Genomic DNA, 20395 nt, shown 5'->3' on the forward strand with positions numbered 1-20395 from the left:
AGGTATTTCCAATGGTAGTTCATTCCCACTTATGGCCTTATAGGTGGTACACAATTAAAGAGTTGATGCATCTAACTTGCTAATTCAAAAGTTGTCCCAATTATTCAAAATCAAGGGTGTCCTATTAAAGAGTTTGTTATAGCTCACGCGTGGCGAGTTATTTTCGTCGAGTTTGTAATTTTAGTTTAAGGCCCAAAGACGTTTTCGATATTCTGCTAGTGCCCGTAGTGTGAAAGCATTCCTATATCGCGGATAATGCAGCATACAGTTCCTCATGGAGGCTCCAGTAAAATTCTACAAAGTAATAAATGTGAATCGAAAATTAAAACTATGTAATTGCTCAATAATTGGAGTACTGTAACCAGTTGTATGAAATGAGATTCAAAGTTACTTGTTGAGGGAAATCTCCGTTATCCATTTGTGCATTAATCAAGGTTTTTGCAGCTTTGTGTAAGGGTATCGGGTCTCTCTCGGCCTGTCCCCCAGCCATAAGCCCAAGCATTGCCCATGAGGTTTGAACCAAGTTTGCCTGGTTTCCATCCAACGGTGTGTACACTTCACTTGTACAAGACTTGTAGCTCTCCCCCCAACCACCCTCTACATTCTGTATCGACAATAAGAACTTGACACCTTTACGAACCGTTTCAGAGTTGCTATATGTTTTTCCAGCAGACTCTAAGCCTACCAGTGCAAAGAACGTGCCATATATGAAGCATATCCCCCAATAGCCATACCTATATATAGAGTTTTGCAGGCTTTTAGATCAATATATATAACTTTAGTTTTATCTTTTGCTAAGGAAAGTAATATATGGTACCATGAACCATTCGACAGTTGTCTTTCCTCAAGATAGCGCACTGCTTTTGCTACCGAAATTTCTATTTCTGTCTTCCTATGTGTTGGGTGCAACCTTTTGAAGGCTTGTAGAGCTTGGATTATGGATGATGTGTTCTCAATATGCCTGATTAGACCATCCAAACATCATAAATGTAATTTAGCATAGATATCACTGAGAACTCACAAAAATGACATGATTTTGCAAGAGACGTTACTCTCTTTCAACGACAATGTCGGCGAAAACTTCTGAGGGATTGAGTTTCTGCAAATGAATCATATAAAATTAGCGTTTTTCTATCGATCTCTAGCTAGGATATTTGATAATGTAACATATGTACCTGTAAATATGGTTGTGGAATCGGTGTTTCCCAAGTAGCAAAACCTCCGCTAGCAGGAGACTGTACATGAAAAAAGAAATTAATAACTTCATATAACCACTCATTATTTGCTTTTTCTCCTGTAATTTCATCTGGCATTTTAGATAGCAATAGAAGACACTGCAGACAATGTTAAATTTGATTTATGGTTAGAACAATTATTTTCACAAAACTTAAGCATAATAAAAAAGTGTTTATGATATCACTTTGAGGGCTTCAGCTGAACAATCTGAGACAGGCCAGCCATGATCTTGATCAGTGAATGTCCATGCTCCTTTACTAAATTGTCGACACATTTTACTGAAATCTCCAGTCGGGTTGTTCTTGATTTGCGATTCTTTGATATAAAAATTGGCTTTTTTAAGTGAATCCCCATATTCTTCTGGCATATTACTTGAGATTATAGCTTGAGTTGCGAATACACAATCCCATAATTGACTACCAAAAGTCTGCACCTTCATTCCATCTTCTGATAACCACAAGAAATCGGGCACTCTAGCCAGGTGGCACTTGAACTCATCCCCATTCGGGTTCTCAGCCCACCAACACATCATTTGGAAACACTGCATACAAAACCAAACAATAATGGTCATACACATGACTTGCAACATGGTTGGTATTTGCAGTTAGTTACCCTCAATAATATATATTTTTCCTTTTAGTATAGGGATGACACTAACTTGAGTGACAGATGGGTAACAAACAGAATAATAGTGAATTGATAGTTAACAAAGTGAAGGTACAAAAACATATATCAGCAAGTAGTTTACTTTAAGGCGTTAATTGTAAGTCTAAAATGAGCCCAAATAACCAAAAATTACTAGTGAAATCTATCAACACTTACCTTTTCAATACATGCCATGGTAATGTATCGAGTCTCTTGAGCGTTGTAACGAATCAATTCAATTGCTTTCTTGAGTGCTCTTTCTCTAAATTTGGTGAAAGGCCAATACTTGAAGATTGGTTCGCTAATATAGTGAAGACCATCCCACAACATATCTTGGATTGTTGAATGAGGGTAAAAGAGATCTTCCTGTGTTACAAAGATGTATATATATGAGCCTCCACATTACCTAAACAGTGCATATATACATGCTTGTAAAAATCATGATCTTTGACAACCTTGCAACAATCATGGCGATGTTTATTCCAATTTATCTCATCATAAGGAATACAGTGAATCTCCTTTCTTAGATCAAGAACAAGATCAGTGATCGGACCATGGAACTTTCTCCCATACAAATACGACATTGGCATATAGGCCGTCCGACAATAGCACCACATTTTTGCTACATCAAGTCAAATCACTGGTGAGAAAGTGTTTCACTTGGCTATATGGTGAAATTTAGCATTAAAAGGTAATCTAAAATCATAATTAATAAGAGGAGTAACTTTTTTAATTTCTATTTTCTATCCTATGTTCCCTTTCTTAATTAGCCACTTTCTATATTTAAGCTGTCACAAAAATGTAGAAAACATGTTGTCACTGTATGTTTGTGTCATGCCCGCTTGGCACTAGTAGTGACAAATTTATACTTCTATTGAGACATACATCAATTTCATTGTATTATTTGGTTTTTAGGTTAAACAAAATGGATATCTACTTTAATTACCAGGATGAAAAGGAAATATTTGGGGGAAAATCCAAAATTCTGGAGGCACTGGGTTGCACCCCTCCCATTCATACACTCCTAATACCTGCACAAAACAACATATTTATATGATAAATAAGAATACTAGAATGGGATCAAGATTCTTTCAAGTTGGTTTTCTACATGATATAGGTCATATATGGTGTATAGTTTGTGAGAGGGACAAAAAATGAGACCTTCATTGTGAGCGTTCTGTTTTATTAAAAAAAGATTTTTTTTTTTTAGATAATACATATGTCATGTCGAAAACGAATTTGAGAGGATATTGATCCCAAAGGACATGGAAAGAAAGGACGCAACGAACTATGAAATCCGCTAAAACATATCACCGATAGATAAATTTTTCCCCACGATGAAATTGAAGTTGCACCACCATGATCAAGTATCCACTTCCTTCCTCTGCTTACTGCACCATTTTTGTCATCTGCTCCTTCTCCTAACAGCCGTAACGATATGTAGTTTAATGTGGATCCCATCATGGTACTATGTCCCTCGATATGGAACCCCCACCCTCCATCTTCATTCTAAAAAAATATTAACATTTTTTCTAGTTAATAAAAAGGGGAGGTGATCCTTAAACAAACAATATGTGCATCACCTTAGTGGTACAATTTACGGCAGAAAATTTTTGCGTAAGAATCATTACCCTAATAATATACTGTATTAAAATGAAACACGATAAAAGAATTATTTCTACAATCCTTACTTGGTGGTTGTAGATGTAACGTATCAACTCTTTCTTGTGTTCTTTGGTTAGATGTGTATTGATAGTCCCACTGATGTACAAGACAATAATCTACACATATCAAATTTGTTTGAAGTTTTAACTAAGCTCATCGGATGGTATTAATTATCAATCATTTTGAGTTTCACGGAGTATTTGTAACAAGAAGCTCCAGTATGCACAGGCGTACAGCTACAAGCTAGTTACAGCTAATTTTGTCATTCATACCCTCTATATGGGGCACGCATCTGGGATTGATTACTTAAATAGACAAGTGCTTATTGGGCACGTTTGGAAAACTTACAAGAGGCGGAGTAAAGAACAAAGGGCCAGCATGTTCGGCTGGCCAATGGCCATCTTTTGCTTGTATAGCACAATTCAGCCGGACTGCTTTTCTCACTGCTATTGTCACTGCTTCATAATTCACTTCCTCCTCCTCTTTCAACCTTGCTGGCCGTATGCTTAGTAGATCTATTCCGTTTTCCTTAATCAACTGCGCATATATCACGTATGTTTATTAACATTAAACATATGCCTTATATATATATATATATATATATATATATATATATAATAATTAGAAAGGTTGTTTATATGCTGCAATATAACTCTATCATTATAGGCAATTTAGTGACATATTTTAGTCAATTCCAAGGGTGTTACAGTTGATTTTATGCTACTTCCCTCCATATATCAGGAGATCGACCATCTTAAATGGTCAGACCTAGCTAACGGTTAATTTGGATCACTAAAACGGAACACTGGAGTGTCATCGTGCCACCAGTGGTACCATCCGATCCACTTCATGATTATTAATTTTGTTGGGATTTTGCTCTCATGGTTAAATATACTTTTAGCCATGACTATGTTCTATAAGTATTTCATTAATTGTCCTCCCTTTCACATTATGGTAGACCAAATTCTGTATATATGCTAGTGAATCCTAATTAGTTAAATGCAAAGATCACGTGATTAAAATTACTTGTATCCGCATGAGTAAATCACTAGATGCTTGATAACCTTCCTTTTGTCTATTCAAGAAGTATTGACGAGCATTTTCAACTTCTTGTTTTTCTTCAGAGGTACCCGCAATCGGATCAAACTCCCAAGTTTGGCGACCAACAAAGTTGTTGGTGCTAAACAAGTAAGGATCCTTCCCTCCCTCTGCTATCTTCAACTTCCACATCTTCTGTGTTTTTGCTAATGGAATATATATATATATATACTTCAAATCGAGAAGAGACTTCTACATGTTATGATGTTATCTAATGCTAGCTGTTCGTGGCTCTTTTATAGTGTTGTTTAATACTCACATATATGGAAGAAAATATAATAACTCGTAAAACTTAAGGTTTTTCTATTGGCCTATTAGGTGCGGAGGTGCCTATGGACACAATAATATAAATTAAGGGTAACGGATATGTGATCGAATTTGATTTATCCATATGATCAATGGAACAAACCAATGTATACTAGGAAACCTTCCTTTTACCCGTAAAGGATATGTTGACATACATTTTTGACTTCTTGTTGCTCTTCCTTTCGTCCGCCAAAAAAGTTGTTAGATGCCAAACTAGTAAAGATGGTTGCCGTGACAAATTCTCAAACTTTCACGTTGTTTATTTATAAAGAGTTCTGTTAGAGAAGTGATAGTGTTTTCTTCAATCTTAGCTTCGGCTCAAACTAAAAGTATACAAGATAAGTATGTTATTCATGATCAAGTTGAAGGGCTAAAAGTATATTTCACTTGAAGATAAAGGGTCAAATATGAGTGGGTCTTATATGTTCAATACACCCGTTAGTACTTGATTATTTGCAACGTTCATTTTACCTTGCTAATAATCTATATACACCTTCAGCACAATGAACAGTAGAGGATCACCAAAAAATAATAATAATAATATCATATTGAATCATTCGAGATGTAGATCGTTTTTTGTATTTTGCTCCCTTTATAAGGTATCCATCTATTATCTGTATTTGAACCTAAGTAATCTATAATAAATCCTTTAATTTCTTGTTAAATTTATCTTATATTTCATTAGTTTAGTTGTTGGTACTTTATTGATTCATAAATCTTTTCAAGTTCAAACTAGAAAAGTAGCTACTCGCGCGTTTATTGGGTCTTGGTTGTAACACTCATTGCGAATTGTGTATAGTCGAAATGGTATTCAACCATTTCGCACCATTTCGCCTGTTGATATTTGTGATTGATAAAAGTTAACAAGGGGTAAGGGTGACGGCCCATTTACCGGGAAAAAAAAAAATTTCAAAGAAAACAAATAAGGAAAGAGGTTTCTTTTAGAATGCCGAAATACGAGGGTCAAAAAGACTTGAAGACAAAGATTCCAGGGAGTTATGTGTCAATATTGTAAAAGTAATAGTACTACATGTTTTTGAGCCTTAAAATTTTGGCCCAATTAAAAACATGTTTTTGGGCCTTTAGAGCCATCGCCTTCACTTCCTAGTTCTTACATACTACATCTGCCCTGTCCCCTGGTCTAGCTCAATAATAATTTCCTGTTAACATAAAGGAACATCAACGTATATGCAATAAAATCCCACAAATTGCCAAAGAATTAATTATGCACATTTCGTGACAAAATCAAGCAGTAACGATTGCATAGCGGCTTGACACAACCAAAGGCCCCTTGCCACCTCAATCAATGTCTCTATGTCAATCTCGAGTTTCACCCCACATTTCTTCCAAATAACGGTCACATTTGGTTCGACTACTACCATTAGCAAGCAAACCGGGGCTAGCTCTCTTGGTTCTAGCCGGTTGAGCCTCAACAGACCCATGGTGTTTTATGTTGTGTCTATACTCTGATGCCACATGTTCAAATACTTCCACATCAAACATGTTGAGTTTCATCTTTGGGTTCATTTTGTCCCTCACAAATGCGAAGGGCAGTTGATCTCTTGGGTTAAATGCTTCTAGTTCGTTAAACAAAAGGCATGAAAATAGATTGCTAGTCACTCCATGCTTCCTTAAGATTATTGCACTGTCCGGAACATCTGCCAAAATAATCACAAATCAAATCATGCAATCATTTCAGTCATATGGTTGGTGCTTTACACGATTGAAGTTATTGGATTTTTAGATTACATGTGAGTTGATTACTAACTAAAAGTTCATGGGATCAACTCATCAAGCCTATGAATTATTATAGGTTTGTTTGGCATTATATTTTTTAAATAAATATTGGGTCTTTAGAATTGGTTTTTGAAAAAACATGTCTTTGTTATTATTTTTTTTGGAATGACAAGTGTTAGTTTTAGTGATTTGAACCCATATCCAAGACAATATGTTAGAAGTTGGAATCGGTACACTTATACGGAACATGTAAAAATACGTATGTTCATACATTTAAAAGGTAAAAGTCTAAAACCCTAATAAATCAAAATCCAATTCCAGATTTTCAAACTAACATCCTCTCTATCAATTTCTCAAAAAATGACCCTAACTGACCGCTTGATCATAGATCAAGTGGTTCCAAAGACCCCTATATGATATATTGGTTGATTTTAAGTTGTCTTTGATAAACTGGAAAGTATCTACTACTCCATATTTTTACTAATTATTTTTCTTTTCTTAAAAGAGGCACTTTGTTTTCACTTGCACTGTATAGATTGATAAAGGGAGATTAAAAAAAAAATTGTCACAACTTTAATATATTTACAACATTTATGTATAATTAACTTATATATTCAGCTATAAAAGTTGTACCATACGTTAAATAAATTAAAATTTGTAATTCCCTATTAATAAAACCAGACATGAGGTGAGTAGGTAGCAAGATGCTTGTTGAAACTTGAATGGGGCCATGAATTTATTTATTAAACCAACAAGCATAAAGTGAAATGTACGTAAAAGATCGAAAAGATTGATACCATGAATATAAAAACAAATAAAAAAAAGTGGACTGTACCACAAAATATACGTGTGATAAGATGAAAAACGATACTTTTGTCTGTTGTCAATTGGTATGGAACTTTATGTATATAGAAGCTTCAACCACCTTTATTTCTGTTTCAAGTTGTCATAAGTTTGTGAACTTTAGCATCATCCTATATATGACAATTCTAACATTTTGGCTTATTAAGGTATCATTAAATTGTTTGTATAGCTGCTAGCTTAAACATAGCCGGCCATTATATATTTTATTATAAACGAACAGTTTATATCTGCACAATATGGAAGGGTGATAAGAACTCGTATTGATAGTAGCGACGTCTAGATGTGAGAGGGAAGTGATGACCGATGATGGTGATGACGAGATATGGGTGAATCTGTTTTACTTGTTCATAAAAAAATTAATAGTGTTGGCATTTTAGAGGATATGTAAGAGATGGATACATATATTATGTGAAAAACATATCATGGACTTTTTAAAATCTTAATTTTAAGATATAACAAAAGTAAAATACTCTAAAATAAATCTTTTATATCCATAAGTTTTCCAATTTTAAAGCTTACAAGCCAACAGAAACTATTACGAGTATTAACCAACTCTTCACATAATGTTAAAAAATAACTAGTTGCTAAAAAGTATCAATCACGTACTAAATGATACTAAAAATCACTATCTCAACTGCAAGTATAACATATAGTAAAGTAATACTATACAGTAGTAATAAAATTGCCTATTAATTAAGGTGTCTTTGATACGTCATATATATAAACTTCAAAGATAATCAACTCATCATCATAAAAGTAATCTTATGAGTATTCTTGAAAAAGTATTTACAATGTTAAGACCTAAGAATATTATTTATGTCTAATCATTATGTAGTGGCTTTCAAGTTAAGATATATAGCTTTATCTTTGTCATTTAGTGCATGTATCTTTTCATAATTTTTTACTTAATTGACAATTCAATATTATGGTAAGAAAAAAAGAAGAAGAAGAAGCTCGAAGAAGAAGGGAAAAAAAAAGAGTTATCAAAGAAAGCAAATGATTTAATTACGCACAGCGGCCGAAGCAACCATAATATATAAGTATTTTCTTGCAAATACCATTTTGTTTGATAAATTGCCGTATTTAATTTTCCATCGATTGTATATGAAAAGTGTTATTTGTAGCACAAATTTTAATAAATTTATCACACACATGCTTTAATAATTTGTACAGTCTACTCAAAAAGTTGTCATGTATGATAAGTTTTAAGATATATATATATATATGATGCAAATATCATTTCCCATTATATACTTTGACATGCTCGTATTATTTAGTTACCTGAAGGATAGGGGTGCTTCTTGGACGACCATGGTTGCAAGCCGTTTTCACAGTACGTCTCGATCTGAATCCTCAACGCATCAACGTCCCCCCATTTTTTCCACCTCGCGGTTGCCATCGCTTCTTCCATCGTGTGAACGTAAATCGGATGTTTAGATATAGCCATGTCTACATCTTTTGCTATCACTAGCGAATGAAGCAACAATAACGGATCAACCACCAATTGCATTTTTGCGTCTAACCATATGCTATATTTTGAATTTGGAAATAGTCTATGAACCAAATACTTTGGAATCACACCATTCATAGCCGGATTTTCGTATAGTTGTTGAGTATTAACTTTCACAATTCTCCACACTCCAATCGTATTTTTTTCCTTGGTTTTTCTCGAGAGTAAGTTGTGATTATAGAATTGTTTTAATGTGACATCGTCCACAAACATGTAGAAACACGCATGGTCTAGTGTTTTGTATCCAAGGCCTTTTGGTTGGCGAATTTTATCATGGTCTCCAAATATAGCCGAAACTATCACTACTTTGCAACGTTCCATAGCGATTTTATCTGAAAAAAGAAAAAAACATTATAATTACAAGATATTTGTAACTTTTATTTTTCTTCATCTACCTACTTCTATATCTTATTTAAGCAAAATGATATTCGTATTACATATTTTAATAAATTTATCACACCGGACAACTTTTTGAACATAATGTACAAACTATTAAAGCATGTGTAGTGACAGATTTATTAAAACCTATTATACGAACATCACTTCCCATTTTATTTAAACAACATTCTTATCGGCCTACTATATATACATATACATGTAGAATATATTAAACAAACAAAACAACGACAAGAAACAAAAAAACGTCGATGAATTCAATAATTCTAACCATGATCACTAATTGGAAATTTCTTAAGGAACCCACAAGGGATTTCGGTCTGAACATCTCGATGATCAAAATACGATATCCTTTTCTTTGTAAGGTAATTTGTTCCGAAACTTCCTCCATTTCCATTCTCGGTTCCTTTTATGTACCTCAAACCGTCGGAATCCCATGAAGAATTCTCCTCAATTCGTCGAAAATCATTTAAAACAAACGAATAATCTGTAATATTTCAAAACAAAATTTTATGATTATATATATATAGGATAAATTTGTGACAAAAAAAAAAGAGGAAGAAAGTATATTAGATAAATTTGTAAAGAAATATGAATGTACCATTGAAGAAAACAGGAGAATTGCAATGAGAATGAAAGGTAGGAATGGAATGTTTATGTTGGCCATAAGATCGAGGATAGTTAAATAAAGATGATTGAATGGGATCAGAGATTGAGGAGGAGGATCTAAAATGACATTTGGTGGTAGAAGAGATAGAAGTATAGAAAGCATAAAAAAGAGAAGAAAAGAGGTATAAGATAGAGAAACACAAGAGCTTTGATTTGAAGAGAAGGGGTGTAGAACTTCTAACCAATTTTCCCATTTTCCAATGGAAATCCCCATATCCATTGATTGTGTCATTTCATTTCTTTATTTAACACATGAGACATGACATTCTTGTACGGTTGTACCTATGTATCATAATATCATAACACCAACAAATTAGTTATTTTATAAATGTATAAATGACATCTACATTAAATAAGCACGGATAAATTAAAATTTTCACACTTTGTAAATATAAGTGAATTTTACTTCGGACGCGTATTATGTGTGCTAATTGCACAATGAAAGGATCCCGCACTAAGCGGATCTTAAATAACTTTTCTCACCATACCACCTCCTTTATTGGAAAATATCGTCGGGGAGAATCTACCGAGGCTCAAACTCGAGACCTTGGAGTAAACTTCCCCGGGGCCCCGCATAGCAGGTTTAGTTAAACACCCCTGACCAATGGGGTTTAAGCCAGTGGTTAATATATTCACTTGTTAAACATCAATTACATTTATTAAAACCCAAACGTATTTATAGACCAAATCAAGAAATAAGATGTTTGGATTAAACCAATATGAGGTGACTAAAGCAATATCACATGGATGATTGTTGTAACTTACTCTAGAATCAAGGCTTTCTTAAATTATTCCATAATCCGTGGTACAATATTTGGACCATTACTTTTAGGGAAAGGGAAAGGGAAGTGATAATTGTACCACACAATTTAATGGATCCACCACACTGTATATATCTTATAACATACCGTAAAGTATGCTATGTATAGCAATGGTATGTTTATTAAGTCCTGTGATATGAATATCACAGTACCATATCAACTTAATAAATCTATCACACTATTGCATCATTCATAAAAACTATACAGTATGATACATTAATCAAAATGTGTGATACATTTATCATCTCCCTTACTTTTAGGATTGTATGACTTTAATTAGTTATCCTTCTATACAAAGTGAGAGTCCTAATCGAAACATTATTAATTATGAAAAATATTTTATGAAGTTTTTCAGTCTTTTTACTTTGTTCAAATGTTGATACGAAAGTATATATAGATTGAATAGTCGTGTATTTGAATTCATATATAATTCTTTGTTATTCGATTGATAAATTGCTAAGAAATAAGGATATTGACCACGGTTTGGTATAGTTAGAAGAATCCAAACTGATTGAGCAAATTGGACAGTCGACGGGTTAGCCCTCATACACGAGCAATATCATTTGCACATGATTGTGTTAGAAGCCCAAATCACCACAAATTTTGTTTTCGTCGGAGTCCCGGCCCATCTCTTTGATAAATTTATAAAAAAGAAAAATCGAGAAGTAGCTCTGTAGATTAGTCAAGATTGATCATTGATTCATTGATGAGTCAAAAACTAATGATGGATTCAACATCATAGAAGTCGATTTGTGGTCGCCTTAATTAAGTATGTTAGAAGTTATAACAATAGATGAAAGAGCGGAAAGACTAAAAGCTTACTGAGTACTGATCCTGATTTTGGATGGTATGAGTGTATGACCACGAACGAACGTGTGCAGCTGTAATCATTAATCTCATAAGACTATATATCTTCCATCTAATATTGTAGTGGTCCAAAAGTACTGTGCCATACAAAGTACTACATTAAAATCGTGTAACATATGTACTTGTTGGGATCGATAACGTCCACCATTATGAACTATTTTCCCTTTTGAAATTACCGACTTTTTTAACGAGGGTTTTATTCACTCGTACCAAAAAATGACCCATGAACTTCTTATCTAAAGGCATAAGGTAGTGTTTCTTTAATCTCTTAATTAAAAAACGTGACATAATAAAAAATATTTAATCCATTAAATCATTAAAAATGTTTATTTTTTTAATTAATAAACAAAATTAATTATCTTGACTAAATCAGTAAATACATTATTTATCCATTCATTCACTTAATGGTAGGTTTCAAATTCAAAGTGTGATATACTAATAATTCCCAATTTGGAAGACTTTTTGATGATGAAAGTTTTTACTTCAATCCAAATAATAAAAGGGTTGAGCTATTATTAATGAACAGAAAAAATAGTGACATATATGTAGTGACATATCTGATTTATAAACAAAATATATGCTAAAGCAATTAAATAACAAACGGATTACTTGGAAGAAGTGGTCAAGATCTTGGTCATTAGAATTCTGCGTTTCGATTCGAAACTCACTTCAGTTATAAGCTAGCAGATAATGGGCCTTAGCCCAAATATGTTTCCACAAAATTAGCCTACATGAAATGTATATATATATATATAAAGAGCTATCTCGTCACGTCATCTATAATTGCTAATAAATCAGCTTTTAATAATAAAAATCCCAAAGGCGAGAATCGAACAACCGTCCTCCGTGTTAGTAAGGAACACCAATACCTGTTGGACCAACATTAGTTTTGTATTTTACATGGGAACACCACAGTACATAAATGGTTCACCCTAGACTTTCCAATTTGCTAAACTAACATTTCTATCACACATTTCCTTTGAAGACATCTGTAGCTAAACAATTGAGATATATAGAGGAAACCAATAAACACCCAAAATAGAACCCGTAAAATCTGATCGGAAAGGTAACCTCAACTACTCAAATCCCTGAACTCGGATGTAGGGTTTTTTGCACAAGATGGATCTAATCTCTATATATATCGATCACCTACATCCTATAGTTTTTATATTTCCATTGCGCATCGCACAATTCCGATCCTTTTTTCCAGGTATCTTTTATTTAATTGTGATTGTTTTAGAAAATGACGTTTTATGGGTTTTTTTTTTCCTTTTTATTTTCACTATTATGGGTTTTTGTGCGTTCGTAATTAGACTTTGCAGTAGTAAATGATTTTATTAATGATGATTCAAATAACTGGAATTATTTGGCTTAATAGAGGAAGGGTCGATTTGGATTGAACAGAGCATGGGTGCAATATTTAGCTGTACTGTTTTTATTCTTTATTTCTTACTCCATTATCGTTATTAATACCATTATTATTAGTTTTGAAGGATATTATATGACTGTGATCTTAATCGATTTTTCACTGGATGTTTTTTTTAGTCAGTTGTAGATACGTTATTACTATAATAACATGGTTATGTTTAATTATGAACTGTTTATTGTATACAACCAATTTGAACATATTAGTTTCATTTTTTTAGTTTCAACATTTAGGCCAAAATCTGGATGATTTACTTGGCTGGTGTTTGTATTCTATGTCTACATTTATTGATGTTTGGATGTTTAGTCAGAATTTAGTATTTTGGTTACAAAATGTGAGTTACTTGATATACGAGGAGTTCTTATGTTTGGGTTTTTATTATAATAGTTTTACGGGATATCATGTGCAAAGAATGTAGTTTGTTAGGTATTTGAGTTTTGTTAGGTATTTGAGTTGAATGAGAATCCATAGAAGGCTCGATTTACAGATATAGCAGCAGAGAAGACTCACGAGGAAACTATCCAAGCCCGACTTGATATTCTAATTGTAAATGATATTTTAGGTTAGCTGTTTGTGTAAATTTTTCTGCGTTTTCTACCTTTAGCTTACTATTTTTTTTCTTTAATGATTTTGTTTAAATGCAGGAAACGCAGCGGAAGATGAAAGGAATTTAGTACAACAACAATCACCAAGCTAAGGCTCAAGAAAATCTAGGAGTCATAGAAAACACACTGGCTAAAATGGAGAAGCTCCATTCGTATGTGGTTATCAGCAGTGCCATGATCTTTGGCAATTATGCCTTTCCTATCACTGTTATTGCTCCGGTAAGGACTTAAGTATAGCTCTGAAAGATAGAGCCCGACATTCATTTTTGAATGAATATTCATAGCTGAGTCTACTAAAAGAGGGACCAGCTCATCGTAGTGATTAGAGCATAGTCACCTGTCATTTCTTTTGTACTTATATTTGCAAAATGAATTACCTGGCAGGGGTAGAACATTTGTGTCGAAAGTAACTTTTTGAATCAAAGTGCAGATGGGTGGTATTTTTTACAGCTTTCAATTAGGAAGATCATTAATTAAAAATGGGTACTCATGATGCAAAATTTCTTTTGTTGATCCAGGTCCGTAGATAGGCTTGCATGTAGGCAAAGCCAACTACGATATTGGTGGATTATGCAATCACTTTCTGGTGGCTAAGATAGGATAATGTTTCACAATTTGTCTCTCATACCGGAGTATATGTTTATAAGTAAAATACTATTATGAAAACAATCAGCTGTTTAAGCTTGGCGTTTTCCATGTTGATGCTTTAAAAGGGTACAACACCTTATTTTAGCTGTAATACATTTCATGTTTCAATTTGATATTACATTTGTTTCCCCCTATTCTCTTTTTAATGTACAATATATTTTACTAAAATATGTGAATATGCCTTTATGTATGCATTGGCACATCTGCCATACATGGTGATGTTTAAGCAAAGCTCTAAAGTAACTTTAGTTCTAAAATGACCCGTTAAGGTTTAATATGCATAGACTTGGGCAGTTAAGATGTCTATGATTAGATGTCTTGTGCTATATTTCTCCTTTGGGTGCCAAGTAATATGCAAGTTTTTCGTGTAAAAGTGGTCCACTATAAACCAAAGAAACTTGCATGCTTTCATGTTTCAGTATTAGTAATAGATTTCTACTTAATATTTACGAGAGTAAATATCCGCGTGTTGCGTCGGTGAGATGGTGGAGTGATAGCCAAAAATCTTAACCATACGGGCTTCGCCATCAGATTTAAAAATTCGTCGAAAATATATCGAATGACATCTCTAATGAAAGAGCATGAAATTTTAAGAACACCCATATAATTTTTATAATTTATCGATGTACGGTTTGTGAGATAAAAGATTTTTGAATGAATTGGAGGAATAAATGATTTATGGAGGAGAGAAAAAAAAATGATTGGTTGAGATTTGAGAACAGAGAAAGGATGTTTAGTAATATAAAATTAATAGAAGGGACATTTTAGAAGCAAATGTTGAAACTTAAAATGTTAGATAGCATGAATCTGCTTTATAATATAGTATAGATGTGTCAATTAGTTCATGCTTATCTAATTTTATTAATTAAGGGCATTTTTCTTTTTAAAGATAAAACAATTTTTAAACTTAATATATAATGCATGTAACCCGTAGCTTTTGTAGATTAGACTTTATGCTCAGTTAAGTGTTTGTAATGGTGGTTGTGTGGACAAGGTAGAAGGCCATGTGATAGTGTTAACCATTAGGTGGATGGTGTGGTGGTGGGGTGGATAGGGTGGAGGTGAAAAAGGTGGTTGTATTCACCTTGGGATATATATGGTATGGTTTGATATAAGGGTTTTTTTAGTTTTTTAATTTTTTTTATTGGTTATTGGAGTATTGTAAGGTATAATTTTAAAAGTTATTGTTATGGAAGTGATGTGGTTATAGTTGTGGTAGTGGTGTGCTGATGATGTGTCACTACCAGGTGTGGCAGCAATGTCATTACAAATTACTGCCAATTTCACGTCAGTGTAGACGCTATGCAGATACATTAGAACACTTGATAACCTCACTTGCCCTCGATATTTGGTATCCATGGCACATAATACAAGAATGTGTAAGAATCTACATTGACAAATTGTCATATTATAGCTTTATTGGTGATTGTTTTTATTATTTTTATTCATATTATACAAGTTTATGTATTCTTTGTTTACTCAAATTGTAACTTTTCAATTGTAAATAAGATTTGATACTTTTAGTTTTGTGGATTTTTTTTATTGTGTAATCTATATTGACATTTATTTTATTATATATACATATAACTATTCATTTGAAGTTATAAATGGTTTTTACTTTGCATTTACGATAAATCAGCTAGAAATTAATATAGACCGGTGCAATGCACGGGTTTTACCTAGTTGATCAACATATTTAAGCTTCATGTGTTGTGAGTCATGCATACTCAGAGACCTAATATACATTATCTTAATTTGATATACAATAAAGAGTCTTATCATCAAATGGATCTCCGATTTAAATCTTTCGATAAAATACCTGAAAAGAAAACTTACTCAGACCCACCATTGATTAACATATTTAACCTAATAACATTTTTAAAATGTTTAAAATTACTTCTAAATATTAAACTAACATATTTATTATTTAACAATGACACTATTATTACGAGAAGGTTACCCGTGCAATGCGACGACAGCGACGGGTGGCGCAGGTGTTGCTGACCTAGCGATGTGTTTATTAATTTAAAAGTAATTGATTTATTAGGGGTAATGTAAAAATAGTTAATTTCATAAAAGGTATTTGTTTTTTCATTCAGTAAAAGCAAGGCTATTTATAGCCTACATATAACAACTAATTGCAACCACATTCTCCTAAACTTAAGCTACTCACTCACGTTTACTTTCAATCCTAAATAATTGGTCAACATGACCCCCTCTCCCACATAATTCGGTCAACACTAAGGCTAGCTAGAAAGTAGTCTTTTTCCTATCTGAAAGTTATGGATTCCGGTCTTTTTCGATTAACAAGTCGGGCCCATAAGCACCATATTCTGACTTTTTTTTTGACAATACCCAACAAGAGTTTCCATTGAATGAATAACGGATCCCGATCTTAAGAACAATAACGCTTTAGAATAAGCATGTTCTTTTTGTCAAGCGTGGCAATCCCATAATTCAAACTTGGCAACTTTATTCACGACTAACAAAACAAACTAATACTAACAAAATAAAGCCAACAATTAACTATCAAGGTTAGAACCATCACAACATAATTAGATTGTCTGCATCAGTTTAAAATGTCCATCTAACGAACATCATAATTAGCATGACACGTCAGTTTTTCATCCATCTTTCCCACAAACACTTTTTAACCACAACAATAATATACATATCTATCCTTTCTACAAACAATCAAACCATATTTTGTCAAACCAATATATCATTCATCCATCTTTTGCCATTTATTTCCATCATTCACCATCATTCTCCATAAACACCCAAGAATGGATACCCTTTACCTCATCATCCACAACAATATCTTTTCTACAAATATCCTTCATATCATCACAAATCACCTATGGATACCCTTGTTGTGGATGGTCTTAATGTATGTATCACAAAAAAACATATATATATATATATATATATATTAAAACAGTAGGAATCCGAACGATTTTAAGGATTCTATTATTCCTTTATAATGATTCTCCACCCCCTATTTTAGGAAAGAATTAGAAAATAGTTAGTTGGGAAAATACTAAGTTGCCCTTGTATCTTGTTATTAATAAACTATTACTCCTTCATGAGGGGTAGTCTTGGTATTCTAAAACACACCTAGCCATTCTCTTTCCCTCAATCCGTCTGTCAAAACAAAACACACACAAACACAAACACTTGAACAAAATTCACACACACCGAAAAGAATACACTCACACCGCGGCGCCCACTTCAACCCTACACCCCTACCGTGACCGTCCATCACCGGCAACGACATCAACCCTACAGCCCACCGCGATCGTCCATCACCACGATCGAAATCGGGTTCTAGCATTTAATTTATATTTGTTTTCAAATTTGGGGGTGTAATCAAATCGGTTCAGGTTTTTCTCGAAAGGTATATACATATATCATCACATTATTATGTATCTATGCATATATTTTGTATCTATTTATGTTGATAGTTTATTCAATTTATTTTGTTTTGATTGCAGTCTCGCCGTCTCGGTGCTAAACTTCCCGCATATGCTTACAAATCTGATTTACAATCCGTACGTATATCTTTTATGTATTAGTGTTTGTATATAATTTTCGAGATATTTAATTGATTTAGATGTATTAGGTTAAAACAGAAGTATAAATCTGAGTAAAGTAACAAATCAAATATACTAGAATTGTTTATTTATATTTATGTTAGAGTAGGCCGATGTTTAGAATGGAGATTGTGTGGCTAACTGGCTATCAATGCTTCTTTGTTGGTAATTTGGTATACATAAAAGATATGCTTGAGTGCTTTGGATGGCATTGTTTGATATGCTCATCGATTAGAAGATTATGTATTAACTTATTGAAGTAAAATTCACAGTAGTGAGGGATTAGGTTGGTGTGTGAATTTAGTTATGTGTCCATACTGACTTAATTGGTGGCGGAAAAGGTGGATTTTTGATTCAGTTATATTGTCATTAATGACGGCATTGGGGAAAAGAGAGGAAGGGGGATTTAGTGATGACTTAAATCGTCATTGATGGTTCTTAAATCGTTGATGTTCATGGTTCTTGCAGAAGTCTTATGTGGTGGAAGAGATTGATGAAGCCGTGAAGATGTAAAAGCACCTCAAGTAGTAGAAGAAGATGAGATAATGGAATCCGACATTGAATTTGAAGGGGAAACTGTTGATCCTGATAACGTTCCACCACAAAAGGCATATATTTCGGTCATCCATCTTTATAGTATGTGATGCATAATTGAAGTCCATCATAGCAAATATAACAAGACAGGTACATTCCATATCAAAAAATGTTATTGCTTATTGGGATATCATCTAACTTTGAGGAATTTTGATGGGTGGCGAGTTACTAACCTGCAATTTATAAAGAAAGTTTCATTTTCCCGGTATAAGCTTCATTGTTTTTATAGGATAACTTTAACTGTTCAATTTCTTAAAAAAGGTTCAATTTTATAAAGATATTTGGCTTTCTTTCACATGTAATAAAGCCTTAATTCTTATCACTCCAAATCCTCCTCTTAAAATTTGTGGGAATTTTCTTTTAAAGTTTTCATTCGGTGACATATTTATTGATATTGGAAAAAGAAGTTGGTCCTATTGGACTGGTATGTAGAGAAGTGGAAAAGCACTTAGTATACTCATTCTTGATGAGTACGAGATTGGGGTGTTGTGTTGGAGTTCAATGAAGAAGCACAATCTCCATTTGTGAAAAAGTTTAAAACAATCATCTATCCCAGGGAGGAAACAATCATTACGAAATCTTATCAGCCTGTATATATATATACCAAGTGTATTTCATATGTATCTCTATCAGGTTAATTCTTAAACAAGTTGCTTTGATATAAAACTGTTTTGATCTTTTTCTTAGTAGTCACTGATTTTATGATTTTAGTATGCCCTTTTTTTTCTACTCTTAGTTGGTAGTGTTTAAGTTATAAGTTGGGAGCTTATGAGACCAAGGATTGACGTATGCAACTAATAGTTACAACATTTTATACAATTCTACTATAAAATCATGTTTGGGATGATCCTATACTTGGTAGTTGGTACTAATTCTATTGTTGTCAAGTTTCTATTGTTGTTAGGTTTTATGCGAAGATATTGCATTTTTCAGGTAAAGTGACGTTTTGATGATCAATGGCATGATATTGGATACATTCGAGTAAAATGGTGAAGTTCGGATTTGATTCATGGCAAGAGCGAGCCATTTTCGTTCCTTTTTGGATGCTGCAATCAAACACCTCAAAGAGTTTAGTTGCAAGCAGTGAAGATTAGTCTTGGTTGAATTTTGTTGACCAGCCACTAGCAAGCAAGTAGCAGCTTCCATTTTTTTGTTTGATCTTGTAGTGTCGTTTGGTGTTTTTATTTCATTTTTATGTAATTGTAGATGAGAGATTCATCAGTAGAAGTTTTTAAAGAAAACTGTGATGATGCTCAAGAAGCAAAAGGAAAGGGGAATGGAAGCAAAAGCAATTTTTGATAATAATAAGATTGAATTAATAGTCAATAAACATATTATCTATGGTTAATTGTTCATTTAAAAACTATATTTTTGTGAAAACTGAAAAATAGATCCGACTATCCAAAAGTTTTGATCTATGGCCCACATTAAAGCTTTCCATTCTCTCTCATGTTGTTGTTGCTGCATCTCTCTGCCCACTACCATCATTTCCGACCACCATAGCCGGCTTTGATGGTGGACAAAGCGGTTGATCGGCTGAGGTCCGTTTTCTTAAGGGGCCCATTTTTTATTTTTTTAATGTTTTATATATGAAAAAAATATTTATGTAATCAATTAAATTCATTACGAATCGTAACAATCATCGAAAGTATGATATTGTCGACCTAAAAAGACCCACTTACATATCTTTTATGAATTAATTATTTATTGTTATG

At 33.2% G+C, this 20395-nt stretch overlaps 2 protein-coding genes and 1 long non-coding RNA gene across 6 annotated transcripts; 1 reads left to right on the forward strand and 2 right to left on the reverse strand.

Annotated features, from left to right (window-relative positions):
* Positions 1–180: 180 nt before the first annotated feature.
* Positions 181–4796, reverse strand: LOC122591294 (dammarenediol II synthase-like). Its single transcript, XM_043763536.1, has 13 exons — positions 4573–4796; positions 3895–4083; positions 3573–3662; positions 3196–3390; positions 2828–2912; positions 2337–2503; positions 2059–2247; positions 1421–1777; positions 1176–1334; positions 1053–1099; positions 818–961; positions 392–734; positions 181–294 (listed from the first exon to the last, which is right to left on the reverse strand). The coding sequence occupies exons 1-13, from the start codon at positions 4774–4776 to the stop codon at positions 181–183; spliced, it is 2283 nt and encodes a 760-aa protein (XP_043619471.1). The 5' UTR covers positions 4777–4796.
* Positions 4797–5923: 1127 nt separating this feature from the next.
* Positions 5924–10328, reverse strand: LOC122593899 (probable hexosyltransferase MUCI70). Of its 2 annotated transcripts, XM_043766353.1 has the most exons (5): positions 10059–10328; positions 9729–9944; positions 9133–9393; positions 8833–9018; positions 5924–6608 (listed from the first exon to the last, which is right to left on the reverse strand). In XM_043766353.1, the coding sequence occupies exons 1-5, from the start codon at positions 10318–10320 to the stop codon at positions 6268–6270; spliced, it is 1266 nt and encodes a 421-aa protein (XP_043622288.1). In that variant the 5' UTR covers positions 10321–10328; the 3' UTR covers positions 5924–6267. The 2 variants fall into 2 exon arrangements, with proteins under 2 accessions (XP_043622288.1, XP_043622286.1); XM_043766351.1 differs by having other exon boundaries at positions 8833–9393.
* A 2452-nt stretch (positions 10329–12780) lies between these two features.
* Positions 12781–14621, forward strand: LOC122592713. 3 transcript variants are annotated; one of them, XR_006322746.1, is made up of 3 exons: positions 12781–13024; positions 13193–13802; positions 13885–14621. It is a non-coding gene; the product is annotated as an uncharacterized LOC122592713 (long non-coding RNA). The 3 variants fall into 3 exon arrangements; XR_006322747.1 differs by having other exon boundaries at positions 13685–13802; XR_006322745.1 differs by lacking the exon at positions 12781–13024 and having other exon boundaries at positions 13031–13802.
* The last annotated feature ends 5774 nt before the right edge of the window (positions 14622–20395 follow it).

This window comes from Erigeron canadensis, chromosome 3, assembly GCF_010389155.1.
Source record: "Erigeron canadensis isolate Cc75 chromosome 3, C_canadensis_v1, whole genome shotgun sequence".
In the NCBI taxonomy this organism is placed as follows: Eukaryota; Viridiplantae; Streptophyta; class Magnoliopsida; order Asterales; family Asteraceae; genus Erigeron; species Erigeron canadensis.